The 16,699-nt window shown below is 39.3% G+C and overlaps 1 protein-coding gene across 1 annotated transcript in view; it reads left to right on the top strand.

Annotated features, from left to right (window-relative positions):
- The window catches only part of RNF121 (ring finger protein 121), a 76,933-nt gene that overhangs the window by 20,307 nt on the left and 39,927 nt on the right, over nt 1-16,699 (top strand). The window contains exons 2-3 of the mRNA XM_070626026.1: nt 12,221-12,258; nt 15,544-15,685. Of these exons, the coding sequence (XP_070482127.1) occupies nt 12,221-12,258; nt 15,544-15,685 (180 nt within the window). The remainder of the gene's footprint in view (nt 1-12,220; nt 12,259-15,543; nt 15,686-16,699) is intronic.

Genomic DNA, 16,699 nt, shown 5'->3' with positions numbered 1-16,699 from the left:
GTTTGAAGAGACAGACCAAGCATCAGAATTAGATTTTCATATATCACAGGGATGTTGGAATAATAGACCAGGAATTTATAACAGCTATGATTAATATGCTAAGGACTCTAATGGATAAAGTAGACAGCATGCAAGAACAAATGGGCAATGTAAGCAGAGAGATGGAAATTCTAAGAAAGAAAGAGAAAGAAATGCTGGAGATCAAAAACACTAACATGAAGAATGCCTTTGATGGGCTTATTAGTAGACTGGACATGGCTGAGGAAAGAATCTCTGAGCTTGAGACTATCTCAATAGAATCCTATAAAAGTGAAAAGTAAAGAGAAAAACCAACTAGAAAAAACAGAGCAGAATATCCAAGAACTGTGGGACCAGCTACAAAAGTTGTAATGTATGCTGGTATGGTCTCAATGTTTGTGTTCTCAAATTTGTATGTTGAAATCCTAATCCCCAGGGTGATGGTATTAGGTGAGGCCTTTGGGAGGTGATTAGATCATGAGGACAGAGCTCTCATAGTTGGGATTTGTCCCCTTATGAGAGGCCCCACAGAGCTCCCTAGTCCCTTCCACCATATGAGGACACAGCAAAAAGACAGCTGTCTGTGAACCAGGAAGCCCTCACCTGGCACAAAATCTGCTGGTACCAGGATCCTGAACTTCCCACCCTCCAGAAATATGAGAAATAAATGTTTGTCGAGAAACAAATGTTGTTTATGACACCTAGTCTATGGTATTTTGCTATAGCAGCCCAAACAGACTAAGACATACAAGTCATGAGAGTATAAGAAGGAGAAGAAAGAAAAACAGGAGAATTACTTGAAATGATAATGACTGAGAATTTCCCCAAATGAATGTCAGACACCAAACCACAGATCCAGGAAGCTCAGAAAAGACCAAGCAGGATAAATGCCAAAAAAAACTACACCTAGGCATATTATTTTTCAAACTATAGAAAATTAAAGAAAAATCCTGAAGGAAGCCAGAGGAAAAAACACTTACCTATAGAGGAGCAAAGATAAGAATTACTTCCAACTTCTTCTCAGAAACCATGCAAGTGGGAAGAGAGTGGAGTGAAACATATAAAATGTTGTGAGAAAAAAACCTCACCAGCCTAGAATTCTGTACCCTATGAAATTATCATTCAAAAGAGAAGGAGAAATAAAGAAAAACAAAAATTGGGGGAATTTGTTGCCAGTAGACCTGCCTTGCAGGAATTGTTTAAAGAAGTTCTTTAGAGAGAAGGAATATTTGGTAGAGGTCAGAAACTAAAATCTACATAAAGAAAGGAAGAGAATAAAAGAAGGTAGAATAGAAACATTTACTTATTCTTTTTTTTGAGTGATTGTAAATTTTATTGTATTTTTAATTTTAGTTTCCATGTCCACTGCTAATATATAGAAATACAATTTTTTCATGTGTTTATATTGTATTCTGCTACCTTTCTGAACTCTCTTATTAGTTCTGGGATTTTTTTTTTTTTTGGTAGATTCTTTGGGATTTTGTATGTAGACCATCATGTCATCTGCAAATAGGGGCAGTGTTATTTCTTTCTTTCAAATCTGTGTGTATCTTATCTCTGTATATTGCCTTACTGTGCTGGCTAGAAACTTCAGTATTATGTTGAATAGTAGTGGTGAAGGTGAACATCCTGAGATTGTTTCTGATCTTAGGAGGAAAGCATTCACTCTTTCACCATTAAATGTAATGTAATCTATAGGATTTTTGTAGATATTCTTTTATTTTACTTAATCTTAATTGATCTAATAACAGATAACAGTTTTTTTCAAAATAATAATACCAACACTGTATTCAACTATGTATGCATTATACACAAACACACATGCTTATGGATAAGTGAAATGAGTGACGACAATGATACAAGGGATGAGAGGGAGGAATTAGGATTATTTTGTTATTATATTATAGCACTTCACACTACCCATGAAGTGGTATGGTATTATTTGAAAGTGGTCCTGATTAGTTATAAATATATACTGCAAACTATTGTAGAGCAACCTCTAAAAGAAGTAAAAATAGAAGTATAGGTGTTAAACTAAGAAGGGGAGAAAATGTAATCCTGTAAAATTCTCAGTTAAACCCAAAAGGCAGAAAAAGACTGGAAGACAAAAATAGGAACAAGGAACAAGGGCAGCAAGTAGAAAACAGTAACAAATGTAGTAGATATTAATCCAAGTATATTAATAATCGCTTTGAACATCAGTGGTCTAAATGGCACCAATTAAAAGACAAGAGATTGTCAGAGTAGATTAAAAAAACAAGAACCAACTGTATGTTATCTACAAGAAACTCATTTTAAATAAAAGAACATATAGATTAAAAGTAAATGAATGGAGAAATATACCCTGCTAATATTAATAATAATAAAAAAAGCAGGAGTAGCTGTATTAATTTCAGACAGAGCAGACTTCAGAGCAAGAAGTTATCAGGGACCAAGAGGGGCATTATGTAATGATAAAGAAGTCAATTCTCCAAGAAGATGTAACAATCCTTAATATGTATGTGCCTAACAACAGGATGTCAAAATATGTGAAACAAAAACTGATAGAACTGCAAGGAGAAATAGATGAATTCACTATTATAGTTGGAGCGTTCAACACTCAAATGGACAGATCCAGCAGGCAGAAAATCAGTAAGAGCATGACTGAACACAGTAACACCATCAGTCAACTGGATATAATACACATCTATAGACTACTTCAACCAACAACAGCAGAATACATATTCTTCTCAAGTTCACATGGGACAGTCACCAAGGTAGACCACGTTATGGGCCATAAAATACATCTTAAATTTGAAAGAATAGAAATCATATAGTCTGCTCTCAGACACAGTGGAATTAAACTAGAAGTTGGTAACAGAAAGATAGCTGGAAAATCCACAAATACTTGGAGATCAAAGAACACATTTCTAAATAACACATGGATTAAAGAAGAAATCTTAAGAAGTTTGAATATATTTGAACTAAAAATGAAAACATAACTTATCAGAATTTGTGGGATGTAGCAAAGACAGTGCTTAAAGGGAAATTTATAGCATTAAATGCATATATTAGAAAAGAGGAAAGATCTAAAATCAGTCATCTAAGCTCCCACCTTTGGAAACTAGAAAAAGAGCAAATTAAATTCAAAGTAAGCAGAAGAAAAGAAATAATAAAAATTAGAGCATAAATCAGTAAAATTGGAAACAGGAAATCAGTAGAGAAAATCAACAAAATCAAGCTGGTTGTTTGAAAAGATCAATAAAATTGCTAAGCCTGTAACCAGGCTAACTAAGGAAAAAAAGAGGGGCCAGCCGGGTGGTGCAGTGGTTAAGTTCACACACACTGCTTTGGCAACCTGGGGTTCACTGGTTCAGATCCTAGGTGTGGACCTATGCACTGCTTCTCAAGCCACACTGTGACAAGCATCCCACATATAAAGTAGAGGAAGATGGACACAGATGTTAGCTCAGGGCCAATCTTCCTCAGCCGAAAAAAAAAAAGGGGGGGATTGGTGGTGGATGTTAGTTCAGGGCTAATCTTCCATAGAAAAAAAGAAAAAAGAAGACACCAAATTATTAATATCAGAAGTGCTAGAAGGAGACATGACTACAGATCCCATAGATATTAAAAGGCTAATAAAGGAATACTATGAACAACTCTGTGACCACAAATTTGATAACTTAGATAAAATGAACTAATTCCTTGAAAGACACAATCTGCTAAAACTCACAGAAGAAGAAATAGACAATCTCAAAAGACCTATATCTATTAAAGAAATTGAATGAATAATTAGTAACCTTTCCAAATAGAAAGCATCAGGTCCAGATAGGTTGACTGGTGAATTCTTCCAAACATTTAAGGAAGAAATTATGCCAGTTCTCTGCAGTCTCTTTCAGAAGATGGAAGCAGAGTGAATACTTCCTGACTCAATTCAATGAGGCCAGCATTACCTTAATACCAAAACCAGACAAAGACATTACAAAAAAAGAAAACGACAGACTAATGCTTCTCATGAACATAGACATAAAAATCATCAACAAAATATTAACAAATGGAATCCAACAGTGTATAAAAAGAATCATACACCATGACAAGTGAGAACCCAGGTATACGAGCCCGGTTCAACATTTGAAAATCCACAAATGTAATCCATCACATCAACAGGTTAAAGAAGAAAAATTTCATGAACATATTAGTAGACTCAGAAAAAGCATTTGCTGAAATTCAGCACCCATTCAAGATAAAAACTCTCGGGGGCCGGCCCCATGGCCTAGTGGTTAAGTTCAGTGTGCTTCACTTCAGTGGCCCAGGTTTGGTTCCTGGGCTCAGACCTACACCACTTGTCGGTGGCCATGCTGTGGCGGCAACCCACATACAAGATAGAGGAAGCTTGGCACAGCTGTTAGCTCAGAGTGAATCTTCCTCAAGCAAAAAGAGGGAGATTGGCAACAGATGTTAGCTCAGGGTGAATCTTCCTCAGGAAAAAAAAAAAAGTCTCAGCAAACTAGGAATAGAGGGAAACTTCCTCAACTTGATAAAGAATATGTACAAAAATCCTACATCTGACATGTATTTAATGGTAAGAAGCTTGAAGCTTTCCCACTGTGATCAGTAACAAGGCAAGGAGGCACCTCTCACCACTCCATTTCATCATCATACTGGAAGTCTTAGCTAATGCAATAAGACAAGAAAAGGGAATAAAATATATGCAGATTTGGAAGTAAGAAATAAGTCCATCTTTGTTTGCAGATGACATGACCATCTATGTTGAAAATCCAAAAGAATCAAAAAAAAAAAAAAACCCCCCTGGAACTGATAAGCAGTTATAGCAAGGTTGCAGGATGCAAGGTTAGTATACAAGAGTTGATCCTTTTCTATATACCAGCAGTGAACAAGAGGAATTTGAAATTAAAAACACAATACCATTTACTTTAGCACCCATAAAAATGACATACTTAGATATGTCTCGCAAAATATGTACAAGATCTATATGAGGAAAACTATAACACTCTGATAAGAGATATCAAAGAAGAACTAAATAAATGGAGAGATATTCCATGTTTATGTATAGAAAGATTCGATGGTGTCAAAATGTCAGTTCTTCCCAACTTATTCTTTAGCTTCAGTACAATCCAAATCAAAACCCCAGCAAATTATTTTGTGGATATTGACAAGCTGAGTCTAAACTTTATATGGAAAGGCAAAGACCCAGAATAGCCAATACAGTATTGAAGGAGAAGAACAAAGTTGGAGGACTGACACTTGCCCAACTTTAAGACTTACTACAGAGTTATAGTAATCAAGACAGTGTGGTACTGGTGAAGGAATAGACAGATAGGTCAGTGGAACAGAGTAGAGAGCCTAGATATAGACCTGCATAAATATAGGCAACTGATCTTTGACAAAGGAGCAAAGGCAATACAATGGAGCAAAGAGAATTTTTCAACAAATGGGCTGGAACAACTGGATATCCACATGCAAAAAACTGAATGTAGATTCAGACTTTACACCCTTCACAAAAAGTAACTTAAAATGGATCACAAACCTAAATGGGATCACAGATGCAAAACTATAAAACTCCTAGAAGATAATGTAGGAGAAAATCTAGGTGATCTTGGGTTTGGCATGATCCATGTAAGAAAGAATTGATAAGCTAGACTTAATTAAAATCAAAAAGTTCTGCTCTGTAAAAGATGCTTTCAAGAAAATGAAAAGACAAGCCACAGACTGGGAGAAAATATTTGCAAAAGACCTAATAAAAGACTTATCCAAATTATACAAAGAACTCTTAAAACTCAATAATAAGAAAACAAACAGCCTGATTAAAAAGTGGGCTAAAGGGGCTGGTCTGGTGGCACAGCAGTTAAGTGTGCACGTTCCACTTCAGTGGCCCAGGGTTTGCCAGTTCAGATCCCGGGTGCGGACATGGCACCGCTTGTCAAGTCATGCTATGGTAGGCGTCCCACATATAAAGTAGAGGAAGATGGTCAGGATGTTAGCTCAGGGCCAGTCTTCCTCAGCAAAAAGAGGAGGATTGGCAGCAGGTGTTAGCTCAGGGTTAATCTTTCTCAAAAAAAAAAAAAAAAAAAAAAGTGGGCTAAAGACCTTAACATACAAATGGCAAATAAGGTTGTGAAAAGATGCTCCGCATCATATGGCATCATGGAAATGCAAATTAAAACAATGACATACCACTAGATACCTATTGCAATGGTCAATATCTGGAACACTAACACCACGAAATGCTAGTGAGGATGTGGTGCAACAGAAACGCTCATGTATTGCTGGTGGGAATGCAAAATAATACAGCCACTTTGGAAGAGAGTATTTATGTCCACACAAAAACCTGCACATGATGTTTATAGCAGCTTTATTCGTAATTGCCAAACCTTGGAAGCAACCAAGATGTCATTCAATAAGTGAATGGATAAATAAACAGTGGTACATCCAGACAATGGAATATTATTTGACATTGAAAAGAGATGAGCTACCAAGCCATGAAAAGATATGGAGGAATCTTAACTATGTATTACTAAGTGAAGGAAGCCAATGTGAAAAGGCTACATACTGTCTCATTTCAACTATATGACATTCTGGAAAAGTCAAAGCTGTGGAGATAGTAAAAAGATCAGTGGTTGCCAGGGGTTAGGAGGGATGAATAAGCAGAGCACTGAGAATTTTTTTTTTTTTTTAGTTTTTATTGAGATTACGATAGTTTACAACATTGTGAAATTTCAGATGTACATTATTATTTGCCATTCGTATTGTAGGTGCACCACTTCACCCTTTGCAGAGCACCAAGAATTTTTAGGGCAGTGAATCTACTCTGTATGATACTCCAATGATTGATACATGTCATTACACATTATGTACTTGTCCAAACCTGTAGAATGTACAACATCAATAGTGAACTCTAAGGTAAACTATGGACTTTGGGCGTTTAAGATGTGTCAGTGTAGAGTCATCAGTTGGAACAAATATACAGCTCCGGTGAGGGATGTTATTAATGGGGGAGACTGCATATTTGGGGGAGGGAGCATTTGGGAAATCTCTGTACTTTCCACTCAGTTTTGCTGTGAACCTAAAACTGCTCTAAAGTCCATTTTTAAAAAAATGGACAAAGGATCTGGATAACCTTTTCTCCAAAGAAGATATATAAATGGCCAATAAGCATATGAAAAGATGTTCAACATCATTATCCATCAGGGAAATGCAAAATCACTTCGAGATACCATTTCACACCCATTGAGATTCTTTTATCAAAAAGACAGAATAACGTGTTGTTGAGGATGTGGAGAAATTGGAACTCTCATACAGTCCTGGGTGGGAATGTAAAATGGTGCAGCTGCTGTGGAAAACAGTTTGGCAGTTCCTCAAAAGATTAAGCAGAGAGTTACCATATGACCCAACAATTCTACTCCTAGATAAATACTGAAGAAATGAAAGCATGTCTACACAAAAACTTGTAGATGAATGTTCATAACAGCATTATTTGTAATAGCCAAAAAGTGTAAACAGCCCAAATGTCCATCAACTGATGAATGGGTAAACAGAATGTGGTATAGCCATGCAGTGCAGTAGTATTTGGCAATAAAAAGGAGTGAAATGCAGTACCTACTACTGCATGATGAACACTGAAAACATTACACTATGCGAAAGAAGCCAGTCACAAAAGACCATGTATTATATGGTCCCATTTATGTGAAGCATCTAGAACAGGCAAATCTATAGGTGGAGATGCAAAGTAAATTAATGGTTCCTTGAGCTGGAGGAGGATGGCAAGTGACTGCTAACTGGTATGTGGTTTCTTTTGGGGGCGGTGGAAATGTTCTAAATCAGATAGTGGTCATGGCAGCACAACTCTGTGAATACACTAAAAAGCACCGAATAGTTCACTTTAAATGGGTGAATTTTGTGGTGTGTGAATTAGATCTCAGTAAAGCTGTTATTAGAAAAAGAATCAGGTGCATAGAGGTATGTGACTGGAGGACAAATTGTGAATGTGAGTGCTGGGACACAGTTGCAGTGCTTATCAAACTTTGATGTGCATATGAATTACTTGGGTATCTTATTAAATGCGAATTCTGATTCAGGAGGTCTGGGATGGGGGAGGGAGTCTGAGATTCTCTATTTCTTAATAAGCTCTCAGGGTGCTGATGCTGCTGGTCTGTGGACCATGCTTAGCAAGACAGTGGAGGAAGTTTGTTTCTTCAGTGAGTGGAGTCAGTCTAGAGAGCCTTCCTGGAGCCAGGAGGATTTGGCCAGTGTTTTGCGAGAAGGCAGAATGTGGTTTGGTGAAAGAGAGGGGCTTAAGGGACAAAGTAACCAGCCTGAGTAAAGACTCAGAGACCACAAAGTATCTGATATTTGTGGGGGACAGGAGGCTTGTTTGTGGGATTACTCTAGTGGGTCCCTGACTCTTTTGCACCTGAGAAAATATAGCAATCAACCTCTGATCATTTTCCATTTTTGTGAAATTTTCCCTTGCCCTCTGCATGACGTTTTGGTTTAACTTCCTTCAAATCTGGACTTAGGTAGATTGGCATGGCTAGGGGCCTTGTGAGATCCTAGGAAGAGAGTGATTGGCTAGCAAGAAAACATTCTGTGTGTGGGTCTTAGGAGTTGGATCTGGGCCCATCAATCTGTAACCTTACCCTGAGTCTACCTAATTAGCTACCTGAACTCTGGACAGGGCACCTTCAGACTGCCTTACTGCTTGGCCCCAGATGAATAAACTCATTAATGAGGGAGCAAATAAAGACGTATATCCAGATGGTACGGGTTAATTATAGCTATAGTTTACAGCTTTCCTTATTTTTCCACTTGGGCTAGAAGACTGGTTTGGATGTAATTTAAATAATCTTTTGGTTCAGAAGGCAAATATTAAAGCCAAATCTTGTCTTTACTCTTAGCATTTATACTACTCTGTAAAGTGCTAAATGGTCCTCTAAGCTCCAGGTCTAGTCTCAGCCTTAGTGCTTGCCCGTCTAAGCTGTTTTCCCTGGATCTCTGAAACCCTTACTGTCCTGTGCTTCACCAACATTCAGTTCCCTAGTCTCTCTTAGTAGTTTATAAAGTACTCCCACTCTCCCAGCAGGAAAGACAACGAAATCACTTGGTTGCCTTGAATGTACTTGCTGTCATAGCCCCACAATGAAGTCAGAAGTCTTTTTTTTTTTTTTTTGAGGAAGATTAGCCCTGAGCTAACTACTGCCAATCCTCCTCTTTTTGCTGAGGAAGACTGGCCCTGAGCTAACATCCGTGCCCATCTTCCTCTACTTTATACATGGGATGCCTACCACGGCATGTCTTGCCAAGCAGTGTCATGTCTGCACCTGGGATCCGAACCGGCGAACCCTGAGCCGCCAAGAAGCGGAACATGCGAACTTAACTGCTTCGCAACCGGGCTGGCCCCTGAAGTCAGAAGTCTTATTCTCGGTTTTCCGGATGGAGAAACTAAAGCATAGACAGTAGCGTGCTTGACCACTATCTTGTGAAGAGGTGCCCCCACACCTGCCACAGTTCTCTGGATCTTCCTAGTTTTCCCTTAGTGGACTTCTCTTGCTTCTTTGAACATGTAGTTGTGTTGTGTTGTTTTGACGTGTAGTTTTTTAAACATGATTTCCTGGGTGCCTCCTGTTGTTAAATGAATACTTCTTTCCTGGATACTTACTAGGTATTTTTCAGGTATTTGTTTACTCTCCCATTTAAGCCTCTCCAGGTGGGCTGCTAGTTTGTCGGCGTACTTGTTTTACTCTGTTGGAGAGAATTCTGTTCAATTCCCCAAGTAGTCATAGAGTGCTTAGTATATGCTAAGCTCTGTGCTATTCTCCTTGAAAGACACAAAAGCAGTGTATTCTCCTTGGCTCTGTGGGATCTTTGAGATTTATGGGATGAGAGCAAGATAGACATAAGCAGGGCTAGGACTTGGGTAAAGCAAACAAGGCATTAGGGTGCAAACTTTAAGGAGGCACTCTCTCAAGGTCATGCAAGTGCAGGGTTGGTACCTGCAAATGAGGACCTCCTTAAATTTTGAGCCCTAGGTCCCTTGCTTACCCTACTCTGGTCCTGGCCCTGGACTTAAAAAGCAGTTAGATCACTTGGAGAGCATGTCTAAGATAACATAAGACTAAGAATGTTGGTATAGAACAGTGCTTCTCAAATGTACGGTGCATTCAAATCATTTGGAGATTTTGTTAATAGGTAGATTCTGATTCAGGAGGTCTTGAGCAGTGCCTGAGATTGTGCATTTTTAACAAGCACCTAGGTGATGCTGATATTAGTCAGTGGGCCACACTCTGAGTTTCAAGGAGAAAAATCCATGCAGGAGAGAAGCAGAGGGCCAAATTCACTAAACTAGGGGATCAGGGAAGGCTTCACCAGGGAAGGTGCAATTGCATCTGGGTTCTCAAAGGATAAATTGGATTTGGATAGAAAAAAAAGAGAGGGAAGGGCATTGCAAGCAGAAGAAAAAGGTATGCAAAGGCCCAGAGACAGGAATGAGTCCCGTGTGTTTTGGAACAGTGAACAGTCTGGCTTGGCAAGATGCAGGTTCAAGCTGGAAAAGAAGAAAAGAGTTCTGAGAGGTAGCATGAAAGCTGTGTACTGATTATTGCTTTAGAAATGTCGTCCTTAATTGTTGGCTCAGGTACCGCCCAGCTGGACCTTTCCATTTCTTACATCTACTTGTTCCCTCTCAGAGGGGCCCTCTGTGCTGGAGAGATGAAGACCTAAGTCAGGACACCTGAATAAATTCTGTGAGGCAGTGTGTGAAGTTGGAAAACGGAGGTGGGTGGGTGACTTCATTACCCTGATTGGCTGAGTGAAGCCTTGGGTATTGTTTTTGTTTGTTTGTTTGTTTGTTTTTAACTTAGCTGGAGCATGTAGAAACCAGGAAGCCCAACCTAAATAGTGATGGGCATCCCTAGTACACACACAAATGATGCTTGGTAAATATGTGCTGATTTGACTTGGTGGTAGAATGGAGTTCTGCCCATTTTACTTTAAATGTTCCACTTAAGGTACTTTTCTGAAGCTATCATAGGAATAGTGGGAAACTAGGCCTTGAATATAGTAAGTACTAAAGGAGTATTTGTTGATTGATTCATTTGAGTGATTCTGAGGACTTGTCTCTCTTCTCTACCTCAAGGAACATTTTCAGTTCAGGTCCATATAAGAATGTATTGAGTGACTTTATGTACTTAGACTTGGGTACACTTCTGTATGGTGACAAGGAAGTAGAAGACTTGAGCCCTGAACTCAGAGTTTAGTATTACTCTAGAGAAGTGGTTTTCAATTGGGGGCAATTTTTGTACCCTGGGGGACATTTGACAATGTTTGTCGACATTCTTGGTTATTGCATCTGTGGAAATGCTACAGGCATCTAGCCGGTAGAGGCCAAGGACACTGCTCAACATCCTACAATGTACAGACAACTCCCCTGCAAAAAAGACAAGTAACCAGCCCAAAATATCCGTAATGCCAAGGTTGGGAAACTGCTCTAAAAGGATTAGACTAATAAATAGAATCAGAACTGGGAGGTTGGAAGGCCATACTGCTAGTTAATAGCAGAGCAGGGACTAAAGCTCAGGTCACCCTAGTCTGTTGTTCTACCTGCTACCATGGGTCCATTTAGAGTCAAATGGCATTATAGGACAGAATATTTTATCTAGCTTTATTTCCCACTAGTCCTGAGTCATACTTTTTGCTCTTGATATACTTAATTGTTTGTATGCTGTTACAACTTTATTCCTTCATGTTCATGTTAGTCCCTTTGCTTGGAACATATTTCTCTCATTTATTCATCTGGATAATATTTCAAATCTTCAGGATGTCTTCACTAATCTGTAACACCTCAGATTGGATTAAAAGCCACTTCTTTATTCTTCCATAGCTGATCTTCAGCATATAATAAGTTTTCACTTTATATGTCTGTCGTCTTCACTAGGCTGTGAGCATCTTGAGAGTTAGGTTCACTTTTCAGTCTTCATTGCCTAGCACAGACATTCAACACACTGTCGGTTGTAGACATGAGCCAAAGTATGTGGTTAGAGAAGGGAGAGATCAGTGGGAAATAGTGTTGGGGAAGGCTTCACAGAGATTGTGACACTTGAAGCTTCCTGTGATTCCTTGAAGATGTTGATGAATGTGTCAGCACCTTATGTTGGTCAGGGACAGTTCTAAGACAGTAATGGATTTTTCTGGTGGTATCTTTCTACAGGTTGATATGTCAGACCTCTCCCCAGAAGAGCAATGGAGGTAAGTGTGACAATGTGGGACCCTCAGGCTGGGGACTGTAGGTTAATCCAACTAATAGAATTGTGTATCTTCCCCTTTTGCTTCCTTCTCTGTGGGAGGCAGTGACTCCTGACCAGTGGGACAGGTCTTTTGGGATTTTTCCAGTATGTAGGTCATTCCTGGGTAGCTCCCTCAGTTTTGAGGAATAAGTAGGTAATTGCACCAAACCAGCCATCTGGGTTTGAATACTAGTTCTACTATTTCCTAGCTACATGGTCTTGGGCAGGTTACTTAACTTCTCACTGCCTTAGCTTTCCCCATTTGTAAAATGAAGATCACAGCAGTACCTATACCCCATAGAGCTGTGAAATTCTTAGAACAGTGCCTGGCATGTCTTAAGCTTACAGTGTTACCTGCTTTGAAGATGATTATCATCATTAACACCATCATCATCATCCATGAAACAGAGCAGAGAGCTCTGGTTGAGAAAATGGGAGATGTGTCTTCTGATCTCAGCTTGCTGTTAACTTGCTTTGTAACCAGAGTGAGTCAACAAATATCTTATTGTCATAATTTCTCATTGGTAGAGGAGTATCAGAGTGTTTGTACCACAAACTTCCTGAGGTGGCTGACCAATGAGCTGATATCAACCAAGTAAAATTTAATAGTGAGGAAAAAACCCTTCATTTAGATTAAAACTATTGATTATAAAAATATAGAATGGCAAAGATATCAACCCATACAACAAACCTAGCAAGATTTTAAGTGACTTTAAGCTTATTGTGCACCAGTTGTTTGCCTCAGCTACCAAAATATTCCACATAATTTGGAAGATTCATGGAAATATACTATCTGCCTTAAGAGAGGTGACAATGCCACTGTGCTCTGCTTTGCTGAGGCCACACTGATTTTGTTGTAAACACTACGTAGTAAGAGGATCTTTAGCTAGATGATATCTAGAAGAAGGCAGACAGGATTAATGGTCTTCATATTATGTTATATGCATAATGTTTAAAAGATCTAGAACTATTAGTCCAAAAGGGCCAGGAAAATGGTGGTAGGAGTAGGATGGTTTTTGTTACTGTTTTTTAAATAAGATCATGGTAAATCTTTGAAAGGGCGGTATTGGGAAAGATGAGTGGATATCTCCTTTGTTGTTTTGGAGTATAGGATTAGGTCCAATGGATTGAAGCTGTAGGAAGACAGATTTTGTGTCATTATCAGAAACATCTTTAATAATCATGGTGTATTGAGAGGTAGTGAACTTCCTTACTTAATGCTTAAAACATTGGAATTTTATTCCTTCAAAAGCATTATTCCTTCACCAGCGTTAACACTGCTGGTTCTAGAATAGGGATTACCTTAAGGGCATGTGTTCTCAGCCAATGGAGGTATTCAAACAAAGGATTTCAAAAATAATCTTTGCATTGGGTGGCAACTTGAATTAGATGACTTCTCTGATCTTTTCTAGATCCTTTCTTTGATTTCTTGTTTTGCACATCTATTCAGTTATATGCTGAGAACAAGAAACTTATTTCTTGTTATCTTTATAACTCCCCACAGTCCTTATGTTTTTAAAGTATTCTTCACCCTTTTAGTTTAGCTTGTCCTCACAAAGACTCTAAGCAGAAAAGATATGGGCTCCTTTTGACAGATGAAGAAACTGTGATGTAGAGATGTGAATTTTCTTGGCCCAGGCCACATAGGTGTGTCTGGACCTAAGTTCCTGACTCCTAAGCCTGTTATCTTTTTGTCAGATTCTCCCACCCAGGATGGAGTTTTATGTAAGACTAACCCTTAGGTGCTGTGGCTGGCAGGCTGACTGACATTTGGCTGCCCACTCTGCCCACCAAGTGTTGTCCCCCCACACCCCCTGGCTAACATTTTATCATGAAAAATTTCAAACATACGGAAAAGTTGAAAGAATTGTTCAGTGAACGTCTTTATACCCACCACCTAGATTCTGCAGTTAAATTTTTGCTATATTTGCTTTGTCATTAACCTATCCATAATTCATCATACCGGGTTCTTCTTGCTGTTAGTCTCTCAGTTCCCTTGGGAATTCCACGAAGAGGCCGTTTATGTTGTCCCTTCCCTCCCTCCTTAATATCCCCATCTACAGAGAATTTGTACAAAAGCTCCTGATTACAGGCTACATTTCTGTTTAGTTTTCTGTTCAACTTCTTCCACATTCCTCTCCCTTGGGTGACTCTGACCCAGAGTGGTAGGAGTGACTACAGTTGGCTCTCCGTATCTGTAGGTTCTGCGTCCATTCAACCAACCGCAGATCTAGAGGCCTATGATAGTTGTGCCTGTACTGAACGTGTACAGACTTTTTTTTCCTTGTCATTATTCCCTAAACAATGCAATAGTATAAAAACTATTTACGTAAAATTTTAACTAATCTAGAGATGATTTAAAGTGTATGGGAGGATTCCATAGGTTATATGCAAATACTGCACCATTTTATATAGGAGACTTGAGCATCTGTGGATTTCGGTATCTGGTGGGGTCCTGGAACCAATCTCTCGTGGATACCAAGGGACGGCTATATTCTTTTCTGTTCTTAGAGGAAGCTTTTTGCCTGTATTGGCCAAGGGAATAGCTTGCTGCCTTCCAATCCTCAGGACCAGAGAATGCCAGCCTTAGATTAGATAAGAGTTCCAGCTGTATTCTCCTTGAGCCCTTGAGGAGGCTATTTACCTGTGGATGCTAATGGTGAAGTCACTGTTGGATTAATATAAAGTTGAAGCAGTCTAGATTTTTCGGACTTTAACCAGTCTTCAGGTCCCTGGTCCTGGCCAAGAGGATAGAACAAATAAAGCAAGACTGTAACCTTGGAATCAGCACACATTTGCAATGTTACTCCTTTACTGGTATTATAAATATCATTGATTAAGAGTATGAGATTTTATGGCCATAACCTTCTCTCTGGCTTACCTTCTTCTTCCAGTGATAGGTTGAAATAGGCCTGAAATGGACAGTGACACAGGCTTCTCCTGTGACCTCTTTCCTGCTACTCAAAAAGTGTCAGCTGTTTCTGTCCATTAGGGGCAGGCAGCAGACCACCTACCTTTAACCCCAATAGCTGAGCTTGGTGGCTAGGGCCCATAGAGCCTCTTTTCTATCCCAGAATGCCTGTCCTCTAGGGCATGTGTCCTTTTAGCCTCTAATTTGTGCAGTACCCTGCAGCTGCAAAACATAAGAGTGTGTTCTGAGCTATGGACTGGTGGGATATTCCTGGAAAGCACTGCCCAACCACCACACCATCCCTGACCTGGCTCACTCCATCTGTTTGGCTTTCAGGGTCGAGCACGCACGCATGCATGCCAAGCACCGCGGCCACGAAGCCATGCACGCTGAAATGGTCCTCATCCTCATCGCTACCTTGGTGGTGGCCCAGCTGCTCCTGGTGCAATGGAAGCAGAGGCACCCCCGCTCCTACAATGTAAGCCATTTTGCCTCTCACTTCTTTGTCTGCCAGTCAGTAAGAGAACCCCACTAAGTATTCTAGGGTCTAGCCTAACCCAGGCCACATGTAGGCAGAGAATAGACAATAATAATGCACTTTATGTATGAATGGTGAATAGTGCACAGTGGGTGTGTGTTTAAGGGGCAAGTGATTCAGAGGGTAAAAACAGATAGAACATGGGACTGCTTTCATGGCCAGAAAAGGAGGTCCTCCCTTTTAAGCATTTTGGGACAGATTCCTGGAGGAGATATTCACCAGGAACTGTTCAGATAGAGGGAGAGGTGATCAGTTGACTGGGAAGACCAGGCTCCAGTGAATCTTACAGGTGGAATTTAGATTAATTAAAAATAAAGAAAAGGTGGTAATGGAGGAAATGAGGAACAAAAACATATAAAACATATAGCTAAATGGCAGAAGTAAATCCCCGCTTAAATGTAAATGAATTAAATTCTCCTATTAAAAGTCAGAGATTGGCAGATTTGATAAAGAAAAAAACCCCATGACCCCATAATCCATCTATATACTGCCTATAAGAGACTCACTTTAAATAGAAAGACACAAAGAAATTGAAAATACAGTCATGTGCTGCATAACAATGTTTCAGTCAATGATGGACCACATGTACAATTGCAGTCCTATTCAGATTAATACCATATAGCCTAGGTGTGTAGTAGACTGCACCACCTAGATTTTTGTAAGTACACTCTGTGATGTTCACACAATGACGAAATTGCCTAGTGACGCATTTCTCAGAACATATCCCAATCATAAGGTGTCATGTGACTGTAAAAGGGTGGAAAAAAATAGTCCATGCGAATGATAACCAAAAGAGAGCTGGGATCGCTATTAAATATAGATAAAATAGACTTTAAATCAAAAAGGTAACAAGAGACAAAAGAAGGACATTATATATTGATAAAATGTTCAATTCAGTAAGAAGATGTAACAATTATAAACATATATGTGCCTAACAAAAGAGCATCAAAATAT

This window comes from Equus przewalskii, chromosome 6 (genome assembly GCF_037783145.1).
Source record: "Equus przewalskii isolate Varuska chromosome 6, EquPr2, whole genome shotgun sequence".
In the NCBI taxonomy this organism is placed as follows: Eukaryota; Metazoa; Chordata; class Mammalia; order Perissodactyla; family Equidae; genus Equus; species Equus przewalskii.
Note: the sequence above shows the minus strand (reverse complement) of the source record. Positions and strands in the feature narration are given on the sequence as shown.